This window comes from Pavona decussata, unplaced genomic scaffold (genome assembly GCF_977016875.1).
Source record: "Pavona decussata unplaced genomic scaffold, jaPavDecu1.1 SCAFFOLD_72, whole genome shotgun sequence".
NCBI classification, from domain to species: Eukaryota; Metazoa; Cnidaria; class Anthozoa; order Scleractinia; family Agariciidae; genus Pavona; species Pavona decussata.
The window spans coordinates 2,222,455-2,244,467 of record NW_028145491.1 but is presented as its reverse complement, the minus strand read 5'-3'; the positions used below and the strand labels follow the sequence as shown (position 1 = coordinate 2,244,467).

Genomic DNA, 22,013 nt, shown 5'->3' with positions numbered 1-22,013 from the left:
ATTCACTGACTGACGGAATGACTGATTAGTTGACCAAACGATCAATTGATCTGTTAATGCGGGCCAATTGTCTTACTGACTGGGATCCGCACGTTTTGTTCCAGATACAATTATTGCTCTGAGAGAAACGGACACATTTCAGAAGACAGCCGTGTGGACAGACGTGATGGCTCATTACCATTCCACATGGTTTGAAGAAGACAGAGAGCAAAAATAAAACAAGTATAAAATAATGGTGCAATTATGTTTGGAGAAGAGGTTTTTTTATTCAGGGCTTGGTTTCTGGAATGAGGCATCGCAGAGAAGATCAAAGAAAATTACTGTAATCACATTGTAAAGCTTTGACAACTAGTCGAGGTAAACGTATTTTTGATATAACGTCTTGATACATACAAATTCCTCTTATTTTCAAGAGAATGTCTTGGTATTAAATAGCGTTCCAGGCGTAGCTCACTTCTGTTCATTTTCTGAACATATTGCGTATGAGTAAAATTGAAAAATAAAGTGTTATTTAGTGAGAAAATGTGTTGTTTCTATCCAGTATTGCCGTTGTTCTCTAGTTGTTGTAGACTCTCTAGATTGCTGTTTGTTAGCCGCAAGTATCTGCAATTTTTAAGCTTCTGGAATTCTTCGGTGGTAAATTTGACCGTGGGAGGAGTGGGCCAAGGGTATCTGGGTGGGACATTGTCCATTTCATGATACACGTTCAGTAGCTGCCTTAGTTTCAAGAGCATGGAGTGAGTACCGCTGTTTTGCTCATGGTTGCAATCGAAGGCGGCGGCAATGTGGGAAGTTGAACCTGGCGTTACGTAGAACTGAAAATAAAGTTCATAATTCTTTTACTTTTACACTTGGGGTTTGTTATTTATGATGTGATATCACCGATTTTTTGCACCCCTTTAAAATCTGAGAAGCCTTATGTGCGACACAGGAACTATGAGGATGGACGTGTGTGTAAAGCTAAACGACTTTGGAATGAAAGGAGACGTCAAAATAGTGGTTCAGTTCAAATGGATTGCAACTCGAAGAAATTAGGCTAATTTTTTGTCAGGTTCTTCCCTCGGAAAAGTCACTTCAAGCTGTGCTTAGTTTTCACTTTGATAAAATCTCTTGATACTGCGCTGTTGGACCAGCCCATCACAGCAGATATGCCTATCCACTTCGAATGGATTTGGGTTTGAGAAAGGTAAGAAAGTTAAAGATTCTGAGCTAAAGGTGGTTATGTTCCCGTTGTTCGAAATTCATCGGGAAATGCTACGCGGAAAGTAGAAGTGTTACTAAGCAAAATTCAACAAAGAGACGAGCGAAAGGAGCGCACGAGTGCGGAAAGAGGAACTGCTTGAAATTAAAATAAGCTTCTTTATGGGTAAGAAAAGTTGTTAGATGGGGCTTTTGGTATAAGTTAACAGCTTGTCACGGACATGGAATTGAAGTCACAATCTTCAGCACACATGTCGGGTGCTCTTATCACCGACAAGCTAGAGGGAGCTAGGTTCATATGTGATGACTGACAAATCAGGGAAATTGACTCTACAGTGTAAATGAAACCACTTCGTTGCCGCGAATTACGATCTAAATCAAAATCCGGGAATCGTGGGTTCGAATCCCAGTGAGGAGGAAGATTTTTTCTTTACGTCCTGTGGACCGCAACGCACTAGGGCAATGCCCAGTACTTAAATTTACAGTACAGAATTAATTCCTTGATTTCTCAGTTGTATGTCATTCATATGGTACATTCAGTATACTGCTACAATCGTATCTAAGCGTATATGGGTAATATACTAATTACTTTCGAACTCGGGCCTTAACAAATAAATACCACTTACGTCCTGACGGTTGCCTTGACGATCAATTCCCATGATGTGAAAGGCAGCAGGGTGGGGTGGGGGATGTGGAGCCTGATGTGTATTGGCTCGAGGCCTATTTTGTTTGTCAGCTTCATAGGGCAGAAAGTGATGATGGTTGATAATGTTATCAGGATGCATTAGACCACTGAAGGCAGGAGCTGGATCTTCATCCTTGGCATTAGTAGCTGCATCTCTGCGTGACTTGGACAGAGGTAGATGAGTAGCGTGAGGGTGTTCCCCGGAGAAAGGAAATGCTCTTTGTAGTCTGCTATAAAGGTTGTGCAATTCCTCCTCCTGACTGGTCCTGTTGTGCCGTGACCCATGGTGTCCCTTAAGGGGCCGCATGTAGTGGGGCTCCTCGTGTTCCCAGAAACTGTTACCTCTATTTCGGCCATCAGCATTACTGTTCCTTCGACTTCGGCCCTCGTCTAGACTATTTTTTCTACTTCGGGTCTCGCTTAAACTAGCCCCCCTACTGCGCGTACCTTGTTCATGTACGTGGTGATCATTAAATGCTGTCTGATGCTCAGGGATGTTCCTTTTATGGACACCCACTCCTGGCACATAAGCCGTGTACTCTTCAAAGGCCCTAGCCTTTACAGGGCCTATCTCAGGTACATGAATCTTGTTATCTTCCTCAAAACTAGATGCTCTACTTCTTCCATGGTGCCTGTGATGGGCCGCGGAGCTAAAATGATTTTTCTTTGCCGAATGCGGAGCGAGGAGATCTTCAATCTCCAAGCTGCGCCTTCGCTCTCTTTTAGCAGCAAACGTTTTCAACTCGTCATCATCTGTATGACTTTTCCTTCGTGTATTCGTGCCTTCTTGGTGTTCATGTCCGCGGTGTGGGTGCTTCGAAGGATCCGCATGGCACCTGCAGAGTTTACTGTTTTCCTTCCCATGAGCATATCGCGGCAAGCTACAGATCACACAGGACGTGAATCCTTTTGTCCTGTGAATCTCTGTTCCAGTCTCCCTTGTGGGCGGCTGCACCACTGGTGGAAAAGAAGGTGCCGCAGTTTCATTTGCAGCGGGGACTGAACTCGCTATCGGCGAAAGAGAGATAATCACACTGACATCAGACGTATCAGCAAGTACTTTCACCTTACAAGGAACTTTAGCTGTTGATTTCTGATCAGCTATTTCCGATCTAACCTTCACTTGCACCTTTCCATGGTTACGCTCAGTTGGTCTTCGTAAATGTCGATGTTCTTCATTGGAATGTTGTTCGGAATGGAAGCTTGCCCGCCTGTCGTTGTGAGAAGACAATCGTTCTGAGTGGTCGTGATCTTCATGATGATCGAAGTGATCATGTTTAGTTTGCTGTAGTCTTTTAAGCGTACTGATCAATTCTTTCTCCTCTTTCCTGTATACGTGTGACTGCACGTCCTTACACGCTTCAAGCGTACGAAGCTCCTTATCCAAGCTAAGTTTTCGAGCCTTGTTCGTGACCCGTAGGCCATAAAAGTTGCCCTCAGAAATATGGCGGACTTGTTTTAGCATTATCTTCTTAAGGTTTATCCCATTTCTGCACTTTGCATTGACTGCAGCGCGAGGATTCCATTGTGACGTCACGAATGGATCCAATTATGTTTTTGCGTGCGTTGATCGTCACAGCGCGCGCGTTGGACTTAAAGATCCCATTTATACGAAAGCTTGTGGTATCAATAAATGAAATAGAGGGCTATGCTAGCAATCAAGAAATTTCGAAGGCAAGGGATAGAATAACGAAAAATCAAAGGAAGATGAACTCAGCGGTTCAGTCTTACCAGCAACATTGTTGCTTTTAACAACTATTGAACCCCGATACCTTATAGCCGTCAAATTAAATGGTTGTTCGAGAACCAATTTGTGTCTCGAGGCCACATTGGTTGGTAATAAAATCACACGCGATCACTAGAATGCCTCGGAGTTGGTAAATTTAGCGTAAATTTAGTAAATTGACAAATCTTTGAGTTAAAAGCATGCTTTGAATACTGCTAAGAGCACTCATCACTCACCAACAGGTAAATCGTAATTAAAACTATTATGACAATTATGGGCAAACCTCGATTGCAACCTGTTTTTTTTTTTTCTTCCGCAAAATAAAAGGGAATTAACTGCTCTCAACATTTAAGAGATAAAAGTTATATCGTTGCTTTCCCTACATACCAGGAACTGCTCTATGAGAGGTTTACTTGCTCCCACGATATCTGTTATTTTAAAATTTTTAAAGACATGAAAAAGTGGCTAAAAGTCGGAAATTATTGCTAATGCGAAGGTAAGGAGCTTAATAAAAATAGAATAAATTTAAATTAATTTTTGAAATATTGTTTTTATATGGTGATTGTTTTGTTTGAAGTCTGCCGCTTTTCATACGGTTTTGATCCCCATTTACCACGGTCTTAAAAACCAACTTTTTTTATAATGAGAAGGTACTATCCCCTGGTAATCGCGATTTCGTATAACGTAAAGTGCTTTTTACAAGTGAAGAGTGCAAAAGCCAGGTTATGTTTTTTATATTATATGAATACAATTTTGTTTGAATGGTGTTTTTTGGCTTATGAAATATCTATTATTAAAGGGAAAGTATAGTTAAAATATGGAAACTTTGGAGATTTGAAAATTTCAAGTTTACAGCTCTTAACCTGATTTTCATATATTTTTTTAGGCTGTTGTCTTTGCATAGAGCTGAACTATTTATCAGTTTTTCAGTATTGTCTTTCTCGTGGGTAATCGGATACAAAGAATTGCCTGTAGTCTTTCCTATTAAACAAAATTAAAAGATAATTAATTCTGTAGAAATCTACCATCAGGGAATCTTGACTTGTTAAACGCTTTCCTTCGAAGTGTGACTGATTTTGCGTTGTTTTAAAAACTACTGAAGGGAAATTTTACCGTTATGGCATCTGGATAGGAATATGAATGTGCGGAGTGGAATATAGAATACTCTATGACTGCTGCCTCAAAGCGTGACGTGACACAAGGCAGATTCAACTTTCAAGGTAGAAAAATCAATTCGCTGGAAACGAGGTTATGTTTGTAAAGTTGCTGTAGTAATGAACGAAAAGAAAGCGAACACGAAAATAAACAAATACACGAGAAAAGGAGACGGAATCTTATCCGGCTTCTCACGGTCTGTCCCGCCCCTACTCCCCCACAGTCCCCTGCGTTTTACTTTCGCGTTCGCTTTCTTTCCTCTTTGCACCTTCCTATGATCTGAAAGAACAAGGTAGGAAACCAATTCAATTGTCACATACCATGTTAATGTCCTTAATGGTGGCACTAGTTTGTTTTAGTCAATCCGAAGAAGAAAGGTAGAAAGTTACATGTGCAGCAACCAGTAAATTATGGAGCTGGATTGTACTGAATTTGTTTTAGTCAAATTAGATGTAAATTTCGAATATTTATCTCCAAAGATTCTTCAGATTCTTCGATCATTACCTGTTAATCTCCGGCGGTAGTTTTTCTCATTTTTCTTTGCGTTCTCGGAGTACTACGCGCGAACATTCTTAACATTTTGTGTGTTTTTACGTTATCTGCACAATGTAACGGTATTGTTTTTCTCGTCTGATTAGATGTCTTCTCAACACTTAGCACACAACATTTTCTTTCATAAAAAAAACCCCACGTTTTCCAGACATAAGCACACCTATCTAATGATCTCGTCCGCACGCTAAGAGGTCATGGCAACCATGACGTACTATATCCACGTTATATGACATCATCACTTCTCGTTGCGGACCTCGAAGGAAACATCTACGTACTATTTATCTCCCAAGTGTCTTATTGTTGCAGCTTTAATAGTCTCGGAGTTATGGAGGAGGAAATGGCGGAATCTGCTACATTAAAAGGGCAGCGATTAAACTTACTGCTTTCGTTTTACTGTGCCACAGAAAATCCTCTTCTTTGAAGAATATCAATGCGTCATGAGTGGTAATATTTAATTAACATGAAGAGAAAAAGCCAATTGAGCATTCTCGTTTACTTTTCAAGGTTTCAGAAATTTTGACCGCGATCTCTTCTTTACATAAGCAAATATGCAGCACCTCTGAGAAGGCTTCGACAATTTAAATCCAAGCAACCATTTATTTCAGTGCTATGAAACGTGTTATCAGCGATAACTATCAAGAATTGAACGGAAGCTGTATTATGAACAAAACAGGAAAATTGTCGTGTACAGTTAAATTCCCAGAATTATATTTTTTTGCAAGGTTTTTAATATGGTGTTAACTTGTTTAAAGCGTCCATCATTTAAAAGTCCTTCCACAAAGTGGTGTCATTTGGTGAATCGAAGGAAACTCTTCCTCTCATAGACGTATTTTTTGGCGAATGATTCTATTTTATTGTTTTTGTTTTTTTGCCAAATAGACTAGATGAAATATATATATTTGAAAGCATTATTAAAGACCCTCGATGTATCTTTAAAAGCATTATTAAATTCAAGACCCTCTCGGCCTCCTAGAAATATAGTCAAATGAACGTGAACTACATATTGGCTTCACTGAACCCTTTGAAAAAGAGTAGAAATTAAGTCAGTGATTAGACATTATCTCGACACACAAATGCTAATTTTATGCGATTACAATACTCACCAACAAATCGAAAGAATAAAGGCATCAGTTGGACCAGCGGAGTGAATTTTTGAATGTTGTCGACCTAAACAAGTTAAGAGGACAACAAGGTAAGTTACTCATTTCCGTAAACGAGAAATGCAATCGATGGTCGGTAGAGAAATTTCTTTAAAATTGTGTTGGGTGATTTGGCGGAATCAAGTATAGAATTAAGAGAAAGTCCTTCTATCATCAGTTTCGATCACAGGCATTATATTCAGTATCCATTCAACGTATTGCAAATTAAAAAACAAATTTCCCGGCCTCAAAGTTTTATGCCTATTTTGGCGAATAAAAACGCCGGTCAGATTCTACTGGAAAAGGCAATCGTTGTGGAAATAATAAAAATTCATGAGTAAAAAGAAAAAACCGAGACAATTGTTTGTTTGTAGAATGAAAGGTTCATTTCAGTGCATATCTGTTCGAAAGGCCTTAATCACCTCGGAAGTTCGGATTTAGTTTTAAAGAACTAAATATTCCTTTTTAAATTCGGAATATTCACTTTCCGAAAAACATGCTTCTGAAAATTAAATTGGGTGGCATGGAAACGTTAAATCCAGTGAACACTGACCACCAAATCAAAGTCTTGTTAGGCATGACAGGTTTCTAAAAAAAAATTACAAATTATGTTCGAAGTCGACGCGTGCAGAATCCGCCCCCTCCTCTCCCCGTCTAGGTACGGCTAAGAACCCCGTTTTTCTCGGATCATCTCGAGATGCGCAGAACGTATGTACAGTAGCAAAAGGAGGCACCGTTTAGTTGTGATCTGTGCGAAGGAGATTATGCTGGCTACTGTTACTCAAACTTGCACAAGCTTAGCTTATCTGATAACTTGTAATCTGAGGACCACAGGTTCCATTCCTGTTGGGAAAACTCGGATTCATTTTTTTCAAGTATCACCTTCGCCACAGACTGACAAAAATAATGTTTAATAACTACTATAATAATAACATTCGTTTTGAACGTAAAAGCGAAAAAAAAAATAGCATGGTTATGGCCTCCGCTAATGAAATAAAAATGAGAAATGCGTCGCTGTGGAATAGACTGTTTACAGTCCTCTAATTACTCGTGTGATTGTCGAGAATCGTCATGATTCGATCCAACTGCCGCCATCTTGGTTTGTAATAACGAGCGCAACCTGGAAAGAGCACCAAAAATACTCTGACGAGGGCTCCCTTTGTAGTTTTGGTGCTCTCCCCAGATTTCTCTCTCCATTACAAACCAAGATGGCGAAAGTTCGATTCTCGACAGTCACACGAGCCTATTGTCGAAGGGCACCACAAACGTCTACTATCAGAAAAAAACACTAATTTCGGCTAAAACGAAAAAAAACCAGAAAAAAAAAAAACTACCACCAACAACAATAACAAAAACAAAAATAATGGGTCGTATTTAAAAACAAAACAAGACAACACCAAAAAAAAAAAAAACCCAAAACAAAACGAATTATTGGAGGTTTTGTTTTGGCCTTAGACTTTACGTCCTAGTTTTCGCTACAATCTCTGAATCTAGTATCAAAGTTTTCATTTTCTTCCTAGTTTTATTTCCTTTCGGATCGTGGCTGATCTATTATCGCGTTGTGATCAGCGAGAGTATGAAATTTTCACTCGCGTTTTTTGTGCGTTCCAAAGGCCGATACTCCAGGCACTCTATAACTGCTATAACAAATTTAGCGTTTTGACGATATTTTATCTGAATTCATAAATTTTCTTGTGCTCTGTCGTTTTGTTTCTCTCCCTGCTCGTCACTATAATTTTACCTCTTTTCTCGTGCTCTGTCTTGCTCTTTCTCCCACTGCTCCTCAGGGTAATTTCGTGTCTTTTCTCGTGCTCTGTCTTGCTGTTTCTCCCGTTGTTCGTTATAGATATTTCGCCTGTTTGCTCGCGCTCTCAGTTGCTCTCTTTTACGTTGAACTTTGCTTATTCGTCGCCTGCTTTCTCGTTTTCTTTCTCTCTCTCTCTTTCTCTTCTTTCCACGTTTGTCGATATATGCAATGAATACATAAATTGATTTTGTATTTTGTTATCTTCAAAATTTCTTTTTGTTTTTGTAAAACGCAGTTGGCCATGCAACTTGCCGCCAATCAAACGCGGGCGGCAGCACAGGCTTCATATACTTGAGCGTGCCGTTCGCATTGGTTGTCCTGTGGTGCTGCGTACGGACGGAGGGACAGTGACGTGTTATCGAAAACCATAATTTGTCGTATCGATATATGTTACCATATTTTCTTATCCATGGTGCTCTGTGCACGCGCCTTTGGTGTGCGGAGCTCTGCTATAACTTAGCTATTTAAAAAAATTAGGTATTATTGTATATTACACTTTTTATACTACAGTCTTATAGTTTTTCTTCTGGTGCGCATATTTTGTCCTTTTTTGACCTATGATTGTAACATCTGATATGTATTTTTATCTAACGAATAGACTTAGTTATTTATTTTTAATGAACCTTGTAAACCTCGCGTTTTGATTGGTGTAGCGGGGTTTGTGATGAGAGTAGAGACGCACGAATGACGTCATTGAGTCTAGAGTCCAGCAATAGTGACTGCTCAACTGTTTTGGCGAGTAGCGGACAAACATAAGAAAATTTTCGAAGGAATTGAAAGTCTAAAATCCGACAACGAGCGTTTCAAGTGATTTCAACCAAGTTTTAAAGTTAGAACTTTGTTGTGATGTGAAAAACTTAGAAGGAAATGTTTGTTCAAATATGTCTCCGAAAGACATCCAGTAATAATGGCGGGTAATCGATCATAAATCGCAGTAAAGCGACTGACATGATCTAATATTTTGTGGTCAGAAATTCATTCTGGAATAAAGGTTAGTTTTGAAAACATTTTTTGGGAAATTCTTTGGGATTATACTCTAATTTATAGGATCACTATTGCATGTGTGCGGTAACTCTGAAATTTGCTTTAAGTTTTTTTACCCAGCTCAGTCAATGTGATGCTCACTTACGAAATGTCTTGGTTATTGTATAAAAAAATTGATTTCATTTCGCCGTACGTCTGTGCTCTGACAACGCACGACGTCGAAACGTGGTGAGAACATCAGTGACGCTATTCTGTCCTCACCACGTTTTGACCGCGTCATGTGTGCGATATCAGAGTGCGGACGTACGGCAAAATGGAATCTCTTTGTTAAAAGTCTCATATATAAAGTTTGAAAAGAGGGACAATCAATTTTTCGCTGATTTTTCAGGGTTCTGGGAAGTTACTAAAATTTCTGGATCCAAACATTGGATGGGAGAAACCTCTGGTGAACACTGATACGCTCTGTTAGGACTTCGTTGGATCATTTGCACACTGGTGTGGTTCATGGAATGCCAAATGTTTGAATTGATCACGATGTCTAAGTAAAAGGCAAGACAAACTACATGAAACAGTCCCCGCCCTGCAGTTTGGAACGGAGAGAACTTGACGAGATCTTTGGCGGGATTTTAAAGGAGGAATATTTGTAAGTGAGTAGTCTTAAAAGTTTAGAAAAACTGATGAAGTTATCTCGAAAATGTCCTTCTCATCGTTTAGGCGCCAATTATTGAGAGTTTGAGAAGATTCCGCCATCTTGAGAACGTCATTACTCGTTGTTCACTAAGCTTCCCGCCCTAGATCCGGTTGAGATGTCATCAAAATCGCGTAGTGCCCCTGTTTGAAAAACTTGGGATTCTCAGTGACCTTCTCATCTCTTCATGCATGACGGAATAGTTTCAGATATGCTTATCAAAATTATCAAAACAAAAAGGAGATCGAAGGAAGCTTTTATCGGTTTGTGGATGCCCAACACGAAGGTTTTAGAAAAGCATGATTTTTGAAAAAGATGATTTCTTTTGTTTACTCAAAAACGACCGTTACAGTTCACGGAAACTTTTAGCTAAAGCAAATGCTTATTTCTAAATTTCAGTTCGAGCCGAAATCCGAGCGTCACAAGCTTGCCAGCGAAGTCAATTTCACACCAATCTTTTATTTTTGTGGGTGTTGAATGCCACAATTGAATTTGAAGAGCAAACATCATTAACAATTTTGCGAAAACTCTATCTACTTCCTCCGATTACAAAGCCAATTATGAATTCGTAATTTTGTCATGTTTTTCAGTTGCGTATTTACCACTAAAAACAATCAGCTTCAAAGTCCTTCGGTTCTCTTTTCCACTTTAGTAAGCAATTCAACAAACTAGCAACATTTTTAATCCCTGAACATGGAAAGAATATTATTCAGGGAAAAACACAGGACTTGCGTTTTCCTAGGCGCTATAAAGGATGTTTCCTATTATTTGAATAATTGGAGATCTCGTTAACTTTTTTTGAGTTGATAGCTGAGAAGGAGTAGCCTTTGGTTATTTCATTAAATTTTGGTGTAAGAAACAATTAAACCTTAGTAGTTACTGTAATTCATAAAGGCATAAAAAAGTACGAACGAAAACAGCTTTATTAAATTTTTAATTCTTTCAATTGAATGTGATAATTACACCAAGCGGTCTTGATTAGCAAAGTTAATTGACATGTTTAGCATATTTGTGGTGTGCGATTCTCTGGAGTAGCTGTAATGTCTATATGGCTGCAGTCGGCGCCGGAACCCGAAACAACAGAGGTAAACAAACCTAAATAATTATTGCCAATATTTGTGAATCCTGTAAACAAATGTTTCTTGTATATTGAGAAAAACTGCTCATGGCAAAAATCCTTGACCGAAAATTATATTTATTTTAAGGAAGATTCACAAACGAAACAAAGCGACAAAGAACGACAACAATTTTTGCCATACCTCGCGGGTTTCTTTCGTCTGTTGTTTGTTGTTGTTGCGCTACGAAGGTTTGGCCACCTACTCAAATATTGTTGTGCAACAAGAATGGTTTGATAAGTCGCCTGCTTTGTAAACAAGGGGTGTTTATACCCGTTGTCGCTAGTAGGGATTCTCAAACACTTTATTAGCCATTGTGCTAATGACTATCCATTCTTTATTTTTACTGTCCATACCTGATCCATGACACACACTGAGACTAAATTTTATACATTGATGCCAACAAACTTTTCCTGGCCATGTAATTAAACGACTGGTAATGTCTGATCAGACCAGTCATACATATCGAACGATTTGAAGTGAGACAAAGAAAATTGTTAATCTGTGTAGTTTACGTATACAGAGTCATTTTACTTCGATATTCAGGTAGTTTCTGCTTTTTGATGTGAAAAGTCTAGATTGCATGCTTGTGTACTAAATGAAAATGACAATTGTATATGTTGACATTACAATGGGGAAGTTATTATGGAGCATTAGCGCATAGGATTTGGGGATTTGGGGGGAAAATCACGGGAAACATTTTTCTTAAAGAGCCTCAGAAGAAGATTAAACCATTACTTTACTATTCAAAACGAGGTCCTACCAGGGTAAAATTGGACAACAGACCCGAAACTCTGTAACAAATGTTTCAAACTCGTTAATAGTTCATAAACTTAACAGCCGATAAATGACGTTCATACGTTCATACGTTCAGACGCTGCCTGGGTGATATGGTTGTGCGCGTGCGTAAGGTACTGGCCAGGCCGTTTCCCCCATCAGCTTTAAGACCCTTACGAAGCCGTCGCTCGATGTGACTCGAATGGACAAACTCCTTGGTTTCGCATGCATTTATAGGAACATCCAAAAATCTTTAATTAAGTTGACCAGTTTTTATTCTTTGTTTCTAACTCACTCAAACTTTCCTTTCCTTCTCTAATACAAGGACGTGTACAAATAGCTAATACATTTCTTCTTAAGGGCCGTTTACACGACAGGCAAAAAAAGGTACGGACCCCTTTGAAAAGTGGTACAGTACCCATAATTTTTGTAAAGAAGCACCAGTGCTTCATAGGCACCATAGGCGCCTGTGGACCCAAAACAACACGGGTGTTTCTTTAAAAAAGTTATGGGTACCGTATCACTTTTTAACGGGTCCGTAACATTTTTTTGCCTGTCGTGTTAACGACCCGTAATCATAGTATTTTGTATCATTTGTTGTACACAAGATCAAGAGATACAGATTTTCAACAATGAAACACCTTTAGCAAGCTGAACGGCTATAGCTCATTCTCATTCCCAGAGGCAATCTCGTACTCAGAGTCCTCTGGCTCTTTGGCAGCAGTTGGTCGCCATGAGAGACTCGGGGGTACTAGAATTTTATTACCGCAGGATTTCTGCGGTAAAACAATGCAAGCCGTTACGAAGCAGCTAATCCTGGCGTCCAACCGCTGGCCAAAGAGCCTGAGGACTCTGGGCACGAGATTACCCCAGAGCCCCCTAGGATCTAACCGCTGGCCAAAAGATCGCAGACTTTGGGAACAAGGATGTCCAGTCATTTGAGAACTGTTTCTTTCACGTACGACGTGATCTATGACGTCACAGCCATATTTCCCGCCAACAACTTGCAAATGAAATTCGAATCTATGCAGGCGGGACAAGTCATCCCCTCGTGACTTTGTCGCTCTTTCGGTGCACAAGAAGACGAATTGAGGCAAGTCTATGAAATCGTTTGAAGCCCCAATAACGTTTTCAGTAGTGCCAGAGTCACATGTGTTCACGTTATATGGATCTTGAGCGGTGCCGCTTTTAAGTGGCATGGTGTATAGTATTAGTTGCCTTAACGTAAACGTGGAAAAGCCAAATATAAGTACTATGTGAAAAAATGGTTCACCGGGGAGGGCTCGAAACTCGATCTCCTGCATCGAGTCCTTATAGTACTTATGGCTTTCCCTCGTTTACTTACAGCCAAGGGATTTTTTTTTCGTTATTTGTCAGTTTTCGTGATTTTTATTTATTTTCTTTTATTTGTTATTTATTTATTTATTTATTGTTATTCGTTTTTATTTACCCTTACTTCTTTATTTTTATTAATTTCTTTAAATTTATTTTCATTTTTTCTTTTTTCTCTATTTTTTATTCTGACCTGTGACCTGTGACCCTTAACCTGACCTGAAAACTGACCTGCGACCTGTACTTAAGCTCCGCCATTTTCTGAGGGAGAGCCGCTACTTTTAAAAAACAACAAAAAACCAAAATTTAAAATTCCCTTGCCCACCGTCACTTCTCACCAATAAAACACGAACATTTGCTAGTTCAAGGAAAAAAAACCCGCGATAAAAACACCTGCATGACAAGCACAGCGTCATGTCTACAAGGATTCACATTAGTTATTGTAATCAAAAATTTGTAACAGTCCTTCCGTGAACACCTCTCTGTGTAGTTCTTCTAAGTGGGCTCTGAACATTAATAAGAATTTTTTCTCGGTTTTTTTTTTGTTTGCTTGTTTTTTTTTTCTTTCTTGTGGGTATGGTTTATTGTACAGCGAAAGTTGCGCATGTGAAAGACTGCTGCTGCAAAAGTTACGGACTGTTTTTGATTTATTTTGCGTCATTGTCAAGCCGGGAGATTTTTTTTTTCTAGATTGCTGCTTTACTTTCCGTTTGGTTAAGCTTTTGTTTCAAACTTTCTCAGTTACTTTTTTTGCTTCTGTTACAACAGGTAATTAGAGCACAAGCTGTTACATGCCAAACAGGTATAAAATGAGCTCTCGCTTTAAAATCAACAGTTATTTTCTATAGCACTAAGCAGTACCAAATAAGAACCTCGTGTTAATTCGACAACATAGAAAAGAGAATCTATTTTCATATAATGGCGTCGATGAAGGATCGAGAGTACCTTCGGACAAAGTACTGATCATTGGTCATCATTGTACCACAGATAAAATGTAGTCGCACTCGCCTCTGAACTATAAACTTAAAATTACATGCGGCTTGTTGTGACTGAAATAATTAAATATATTGTATTAGTTTTGTAGTCAACATAGGACATGTACTATTCAGTTAGTTCTTCAAATCTTTTCACGGATCACTGTATCAGAACAATTCTTTTACCCGGCGTGGACAAAAGTGTTGTAAAGGATTTTGAATAAAAAAACAAAGTTCTCAACTATTTCAGCTCGATGCTTTTACTGAGCTGAAGTAAATAAACCACCTAGCGAAGTGATAAAAAGTTAAAATCTCTTGTTGCTCAGTGAAACTGTCCTATTTTAAATTTATTTTTGCAAGCTGTGATGAACAGGGAGCTACAAAATTGTAAACTTATGCCAACTGATTCTCATGCTTTAATGGCAAACCCAGCGGTTTCTTTTCTGTGGTTCAATGTTGGTTTACATGCAATAAAATAATCTCAACCAAGAAAGTCTTTTAACCTCACAATTACTCTTGTTTACATCAATGCGTTTTATCAGTGATATGATGAAGCAAAAATTTTTATTGGTTCTAGGTGTGTGCATGATACTTAATCACGGTTATCTTTTCATGAGAAAAGAAGGCTTTTTTGTGACTCCAAGGCTAAGTTAATTGAAAATTACATTTCTTTAGCTTCTCCTTTTCGTTTTTATTTGAAAATAATATAAATTATATTTTCTGTGCTCTGTTCGGAATAGTTGTGGCCACCATATATCATTCGAATCAACATAATGTATAAAGACAAGAGAAAAATCAGAGAACTTAAGAAAATGTTTGTTCTCTGATAATGTCAATTATTGGCTTAAATAAGTTGTTTTAGCTCCTCGAATGTACTTACGAATAAAGTGAAAAACAAAAAACACATGTGAAAGGAAATTTCCCACTTAGTCATTGTTTTCGAGGAAATTCTATTAACCACTTAAAAGCGGCTTTAATTTTTTTGAGTCACAAAAACGAAACAAATTATCTGTCTCTGAATTTCCCTACACATGTTTCGCTAATTCCTTTGTGTCAAAAAGTGATATTATGGGAAACTTATATGAAAAATTAGTTTGATTGCATAGGAAATCAAATCCTAAAAAGCAATATTGTCTCGATGAAAACTGTGGTTTTAGAATTAAGAAAAGGTTTTACTGCGGGCGAAGAAGTGTCATTTTAATGTCGGGTGCTAATGTTCGACCTTCGCCTTATTTGATAGCTCGTTAAACGAGAGCTCTTTCTTTGGCTAATTTTGTGCCGACCACGGGTTGCTCGTGTGTAATAATGCAGTATATAAATACCTAGTTTACAGTGAATTCAACTACACTATCGATGCAAGCCACACTTTGAGCACGGGCGAATCAGTGAGTTACTGGTTGGAAGTAGGATCTGCCCTAAGGTAGGCAAAATGGTTAACCTGAAAATGCTCTAGATCAACCTTTTTATTGCTGTCTTTAAACTGGTTTCACTTTGAAATATTTTTTTAATTTATACTGCGTGCATGTTCATAAATTTTAGTGACAGAGGATCTACGTTGTCGCGAATCCTAAATCCCAAATCTTCATTACGAGTTCGTTCTCCTGTCAGGTTTCATCTAGTAATTACTTCGTTAAAATCAACGTTGGAACGCAATCGTCAGGAGAAGCAATCTTATCACTCCTAAAAAATTTGGAAATGAGGACTTTTTGATTATGATTGCGCTCAGGAAAGAAGATAAAAGCAAACTGTTTAATGTATATAAGGGAATCAGAAAGTGTCCGGCTGAATATGCTGTATCGAATTCCACTGGAATTTTATTAGCCCTCGGAAAGTAAATTGGTGCATAAGATACAGAACCAAGGGAATTGGCTTGGATGATATCTGACCGATTATCCGGGTGAGGGTAGCCCATCCAATCTTGGAGCTGACTATATATCCTGATAAGGTACACGGAATGGCATACGGTCATTGCATCTGTTACTCGCCGCCTGATTAGAACACGTGCTTAAATATACATTTTAATATTGATCGCGTAAGTTTGCCTCAACAGCGGCCAAGAGAATGTTCATCTTGCGTTTCTTTATCTCAGCCCTTCTTTTGCTTGATTTGGTTAACATGAAGAATCTACAACTACCAAAAGATTTATTACACTAAAACCAATACAAAAAACCTTTCCTGACAATTTGAAACCAGTTTGAACACCTCTATACTATTCAATGAATTTCAGCCTGTAGAAAAAAAAGCAACTAAACTTTGTTTGAAGATGAAGGAATTTTGACTTTTAAATGTGTATGTACTCTTTATTTAACTATTTTAAATAGTTTCATGACAGATCGTTGTATTTTTGGCCAGAACCGACCATTAACTGAAACGACCGCGCCAAAATGATAAAAAATCATTAATATTCCCGTTTAATTTTTCGCAATTTTTTTAAAAGGAAAATATAAAAGGTTGTCTAAATAATTGAGATTGTTCCCATTTAAAACAAAATAAGCTTCCCCCAAGGCCTTTTGCCTGGTCAGGTTTGCTTCTTTACCCTGACAAAAACCCTTCTTAAATATTCTACTTTATTATAACTGCTTTTGAAAGAGACCAAAACTTATGTTATTATTATTCTTTTTACTCTCTGGAGACAAAAGTCCTCCTTTATTTTGAAACCCGACACCTTTTTTTGTGAAAAGATGTGGAACAGGTGAATAATTGTCTAATTTTAAAGCTCGGTTTAAAACATGGAAACACCTATCTGTCTCAAGACTCCAGCGTGTCTCTTTTGGTTCCATTTGCCACCAACGCAAAACTTAAGTTAATTGAAACAGAAATTCAAGGTTTAACGTCCTTTTTTTTTCATTGGAAAGTTAAATAAAAATAAAGCCTCGGTCTTAGAAATTAAGTAACTTTGTTCTTAGAAAAAACCAGTGATTAAAGTGGACAACGTGTTTCAAATGCTGTGTGTGATTGATAAAAAAATAAAAAAAAACACTAGGAAACTCGAGCACAAAGAATTCTTCTTAGCCTCATAGCTTTCCTTGTCTGTACGCTTAATTTGATAACAGCGGGTAATTTTATGCGTTTTTAAATATTGAGTCCTTCAGAGGCAAACGTGTCTGATCAGGATACAAACACAAGGTAAGCATCACATAGTACAAATTTACCAATTTATTGAAGCAAATGCTATTTTTTAAGAATAAAAAGGAAGAATGCTGAATTAAAAAGTCTTAAATCTAATAAGTGATTTGGTAAAAGCACCTTTCCCCCCCTAAATTGTTGTATTAACACAGAAAAAACTGTGGTCTTCTTAAAAGGCAAAATCAGCCCTGTGACGAATATTCCCAATTAATCTATGACAGCGATAGCTTTAATGGTTTTCTTAAACCTAGCTTCCTCTTAAAGACAAAAACGTTGAAACAAATATGCTTTGTCATTACAAGAAGTCACCCAGACTTTTAAGCCTTTTAATCGTTAAATTTAATCGTAGATTGTACGTCATTTTCATTGTTAAGAGGTATCGAGGTCGTAATCTTGACCACAAAAACCAAGTAATAAAGATTTTCTAGCTCGTAAACCTGATAGGAGACGCTAAAATAGGTGCGTGGTTATACACACCTGTTCTTTGAGAGAAGAGAATAAAAAATTGAAGTAAAGGGCCAGACTTTTCCCTACTGAAACATAAAGAAAAAAAAAAACTACAGCCAAGGTCCATACACATGAAATGTATCTTTCTCAACATGATTTTTTTGTCTGTTAAATTGCTTGCGGTCAACATACTTCATAAAGACAGTTTTTTAAAATTCCTATGCGTAAAGAACTAGAGCAATTATAATCTCGGAATAATTTTCTTTATCATGAAATAGCACTTAATTGTATGAGAATCAAGGTGACAAACACGAACGTATGTATTCAGTTCTTAGTGCGCAAAACAGGTTACTAACTTTATTAGAACAATTCCTCCTAGACTTGTCTACACAGCGTGTGTTCATTGGAGATTGATAAAAGTCCCATGTTAGTTTCTTTGCTGTCGAATTAAGCTGCTAATTGGCGTGTTTTCGGATTTTAGTAGCTTATAATTGTTTGCACCTTTCTCAATTATCCTGTAACCGCCGCCCCTTCCTCTTAAACCAATCAGTACTCTCCAAGACCACGCAATGTGGTGACAACTTCGTTAAAATCCTTTGTTGTGTGGACTCGCTTTAAATTTATCTGATGCACGACGGGGCACCTATCACACTCTTTACATAAGAAGCAAAAGGATTTAGAGATATTGAGTCGAGGAAACGTCTTAAACAGTGAGCGCTCCACTGAACGCGATTCACTACACCGAGTCTACAAAGACAAGTACGATAATATACGGTGATAAAAAGTTGAAATTCAGAGGTAGGTTATGGAATACAGTCTAGTGGAATTTAATTTACTTCATTTTCTGCTATTATCCTGTGAAGAATGGCGATTTACCATTTTTGTTCTTTTAGAAAATTAGACTAAATCTTTCGTACTAAAGACGCGTAAATATTATTTCGTTTCGTAGTAAGAATTATGTTGAAATTCGTTAAAAATGGTTGTTTCTTTTAGCTAATAGACTTGTTTTAATATGACTGACATCTCACGATTTTTTTTCATGGATGTTTTCGAAGTTGCGAAGCCTTGTTATGTGTCGTTTCGTGATAGGTTTACCAAAAAGTGAAGTCTGGCTTTAAAAAATTAACTGATGTCACTGAACGTTTTTTTACTACTTCGGCGATTGAAACCAACTACGTGTTTGGCAAAGTTGGTATCTTTCTCAAAAACAAAGTAATAGAAATTGTTCATAGATTTTAAATGCGTTAAAAGTATGAAAAACAGTGAAGTCAGTGCCTCCAACACAGAGGCTGTACGAAAAGTCTTTTTTATCTCGAAACCCTTTCATCGACTTTTGGTCAAAATTAATAAAAGTCATTTCATCTTTCACAGCTACTCGACAAAAAGTCCTTATGTGGTTTTCGAAGTTTTATTCTTTCTCATTAAACTCTTTTGAAATGTTTTCAATCTTGCTGGAAAAGAGGTTGAACTTTTTTTTTCTAGCATATTATTGAAATATTTTATATCGCAAAAACTCTCACACTCTTTCAAGGCTGTACACAAAAGGAATGAACCATTTTTTGTAACAAAGATCAGTTTCTTGATCAGTGCTAAAAGAAACGTATATCTCGGTTAAAAACCACAGGCCCATTGAATCTGTCCTACACCTGTCGCAAATGTTCATCAAAATCAAATTCAAATGAACAAGCAGAGGCGTAAGCGTCCTTGTTTCAATATATTCTACCAAAAGGATCTTTTTAGTGTGTCAGCTCAGGCAAGAAAAATACTCATGTCAGAGATTACCATCTTTCTCTAACTTACTTTTTAAATCGCCGCCATATTTTCCAAATGATCAATCAATAATCACCTGACATTACTAAATGGAAATTTTACATCACAAAACGTACAATAACTACGAAAGTTTTTCGCTATCAATTTACTTGTCATCCAAGACGTGTCAAAAAGAAGCCATGGCCAGCCGCAATGGACTAATCATAACCGCGATCAGACTTATCCCGTTAAAGCTAAGGTTTCTGCTTTGAGATCTCAGAGATGATGAGATTTTTGTGAGTTTGTGAGTTTACTAAATCATTCTAAGATTTACCAAAAAAAAATAGAATTTTTTTTAAAGTGAAGAATGTGTCTGTTTACTGTTTCACATACTTCACTATAAAAAAGCGAAACTTTTTTAGCAAACCATAAAATGGTTTAATAAACTCAATAACTCGCAAAAAACATATCAGCTTTGAGCTCTCAAGTAAAAACATAATCTTTTACGGAGGTTTCTTATTTTTTACGTTTGAAACTTAGTTCAAAAGGCCGCGCTTATTCGGATTCCAGGGTCATAATTTACCTTTATCGAGTGTGTAGCTCAGCAGCTAACATGTACAGGTAAAGATTCCACTCACTTAAGAGCCAGCAAGTTGTGCGACCGTAGATGGTACTCTGGCGGTCCTGTCTGTGTATTTTTTAAAACTTTATTTGTTCATCTTTATTTTGCCACGTCATTATAGCCAGGTCTGAACATCTAGGATAGTTGCTTCAGCGTGTTGCACCCGTTCTTATCCGGGTTTTTCGCCAGATAACAACAAGCGATTGGGTGTTTCCCCTTTGGTTTTGTGTAAAAGAGTTTCTGTGGTATTTGTTTAACCTAACGTATTCAAATTTTACCCAAAATTCCAAGCCGTTTGACTCTGGACATCTAGAGCAGTTGTTCTTTTTGCACGGTTTCCTATCCGGGTTTTATGACTGATAAGAATCACATGATCACGTGTTTGGCGTTCGATCTTGTGTAGAAGAGCTTCTGTAATATTTGTTCATTCTAAAGTATTATTCTAATAACACCAATAATACTGGTTTAGCCTGTAATGGACATTTACTTCCTTTTGCATGTCTTCGTTTAGAAAGCAACAGACCTTACTCAAAAATGGCTGAATTTTAATAGTGTTTGGTATCCATTCAAATTAGCCCCACTAACCTTATTCCTGAGTTCAAAAAATTAATATAACATTTTACCATGAACGGTGCTGTAGGGCTACTTTTAATGCAGGCAAAAGAATATTAAAATTTAAGCCAATTTTACATAAGGTCTATAACATAACAATAGTTTATCCTACTTTAATGACAGCTCTAGATGCTGTTCACTACAATATGGCGCCCGTGTCTAAGGCTTGCGGCTGGTCATGTCTTTCTCTCTGTGTTACTGTTCTAAAAGGTAACACTATTTTAATATTGTTGCAACTCTTCTTTTCAGAACAATGACTTGGTTATTTATTGCCGTTACAACAATCCTTGTCCTCTCACAACAAGTTACCAGCAATCCTCTGATTAGACACAGGAGGTCCTGGGAAAATGACGATTGTCCCCCGGGGGTGTGGGGATGTAAGCGCGCACTATTTGAGACAGAAGACGACTGTCCCCCTGGGGTATGGGGATGCAAGAGGGGCGTGATTAAAGATCGTAATGAAGACTGCCCTCCGGGGGTTTGGGGCTGCAAGAGAGAGATGGCAGCTGGCAATAACGATGATGACTGCCCTCCTGGAGTCTGGGGCTGCAAACGAGGATTATTTGGTTCAGTAAAGAACTGGTTTAAGTCGTCCAAAGGCAAAAGCAAACGATCAGTGGAGCAAACAAACGAAGATTGTCCGCCCGGAGTTTGGGGATGCAAGCGAGAAATCAAGAAAGAGGAGGTCGAGGAAGAAGGATGCCCACCAGGAGTCTGGGGCTGCAAGAAAGACAAGATAGAGAAAGAGGAGGACTGCCCGCCGGGGGTCTGGGGCTGCAAACGGGAAGCGGAAGCTAAGAAAAACGAAGATGATTGTCCGCCAGGAGTCTGGGGCTGCAAACGAGAAATGGAAACCAAGGGCAACGAAGATGACTGCCCTCCAGGGGTCTGGGGCTGCAAACGAGAGGTTCCAGAAAAGGAAGAGAAAAAAGATGACGTTACTGCTGATTGCCCACCAGGCGTATGGGGCTGCAAAAGGGGAAATTGATGAACGCTTTGAACTGAGAATTAAGAAAATAAACTCAATTAATTTGGTCCGTTTCCAAGAGAAGATAAAAAATGGAATATGTCTTCACTGTCTTTGAGTAGCTCACCATCAATTCAGCTCAGATATGTCCGAATTTCTTCCAGGTATCAAAAACTTATTATCAAACTTTCGGGTTAGTATGTGTACAGTAATGTATTTTTCTGTTATTAAAAATGGATTTTAATTAAATGAAGTCAAGAATCGGACTGTCAATAAAACAAAGATTACAATCACCTGAACGTGTTTTATTATTATTATTATTATTATTTTTTTCATTTAGGAAAATTGCTGATATT

At 38.0% G+C, this 22,013-nt stretch overlaps 3 protein-coding genes across 4 annotated transcripts in view; 2 read left to right on the top strand and 1 right to left on the bottom strand.

Moving 5' to 3' along the window:
• LOC146476932 (focadhesin-like) overlaps nucleotides 1–222 on the top strand; it is a 34,368-nt gene extending 34,146 nt beyond the window's left edge. Inside the window, exon 48 of the mRNA XM_085114039.1 lies at nucleotides 105–222. Within this exon, the coding sequence (XP_084970165.1) occupies nucleotides 105–217 (113 nt within the window). The 3' untranslated portion in view covers nucleotides 218–222. The remainder of the gene's footprint in view (nucleotides 1–104) is intronic.
• Nucleotides 223–431: 209 nt separating this feature from the next.
• Nucleotides 432–3,435, bottom strand: LOC146476931 (uncharacterized). The gene is made up of 2 exons (XM_085114037.1): nucleotides 1,827–3,435; nucleotides 432–815 (listed from the first exon to the last, which is right to left on the bottom strand). Exons 1-2 carry the CDS (start codon nucleotides 3,348–3,350, stop codon nucleotides 534–536), a joined length of 1,806 nt encoding a protein of 601 aa, XP_084970163.1. The 5' UTR covers nucleotides 3,351–3,435; the 3' UTR covers nucleotides 432–533.
• Nucleotides 3,436–15,421: 11,986 nt separating this feature from the next.
• On the top strand, nucleotides 15,422–21,950 carry LOC146476930 (uncharacterized). 2 transcript variants are annotated; one of them, XM_085114035.1, is made up of 2 exons: nucleotides 15,422–15,554; nucleotides 20,940–21,950. In XM_085114035.1, the coding sequence occupies exon 2, from the start codon at nucleotides 20,944–20,946 to the stop codon at nucleotides 21,676–21,678; it is 735 nt and encodes a 244-aa protein (XP_084970161.1). In that variant the 5' UTR covers nucleotides 15,422–15,554; nucleotides 20,940–20,943; the 3' UTR covers nucleotides 21,679–21,950. The 2 variants fall into 2 exon arrangements, with proteins under 2 accessions (XP_084970161.1, XP_084970162.1); XM_085114036.1 differs by lacking the exon at nucleotides 15,422–15,554 and adding an exon at nucleotides 18,303–18,505.
• The last annotated feature ends 63 nt before the right edge of the window (nucleotides 21,951–22,013 follow it).

Coding starts and splice junctions, on each gene's coding strand:
- LOC146476930 (XM_085114035.1), top strand. CDS start 20,944: ATGACTTGGTTATTTATTGCCGTTACAACAATCCTTGTCCTCTCACAA.
- LOC146476931 (XM_085114037.1), bottom strand. CDS start 3,350: ATGCTAAAACAAGTCCGCCATATTTCTGAGGGCAACTTTTATGGCCTA. Junction 816..1,826: donor GTCAAGGCAACCGTCAGGAC/GTAAGTGGTATT, acceptor CTTTATTTTCAG/TTCTACGTAACGCCAGGTTC.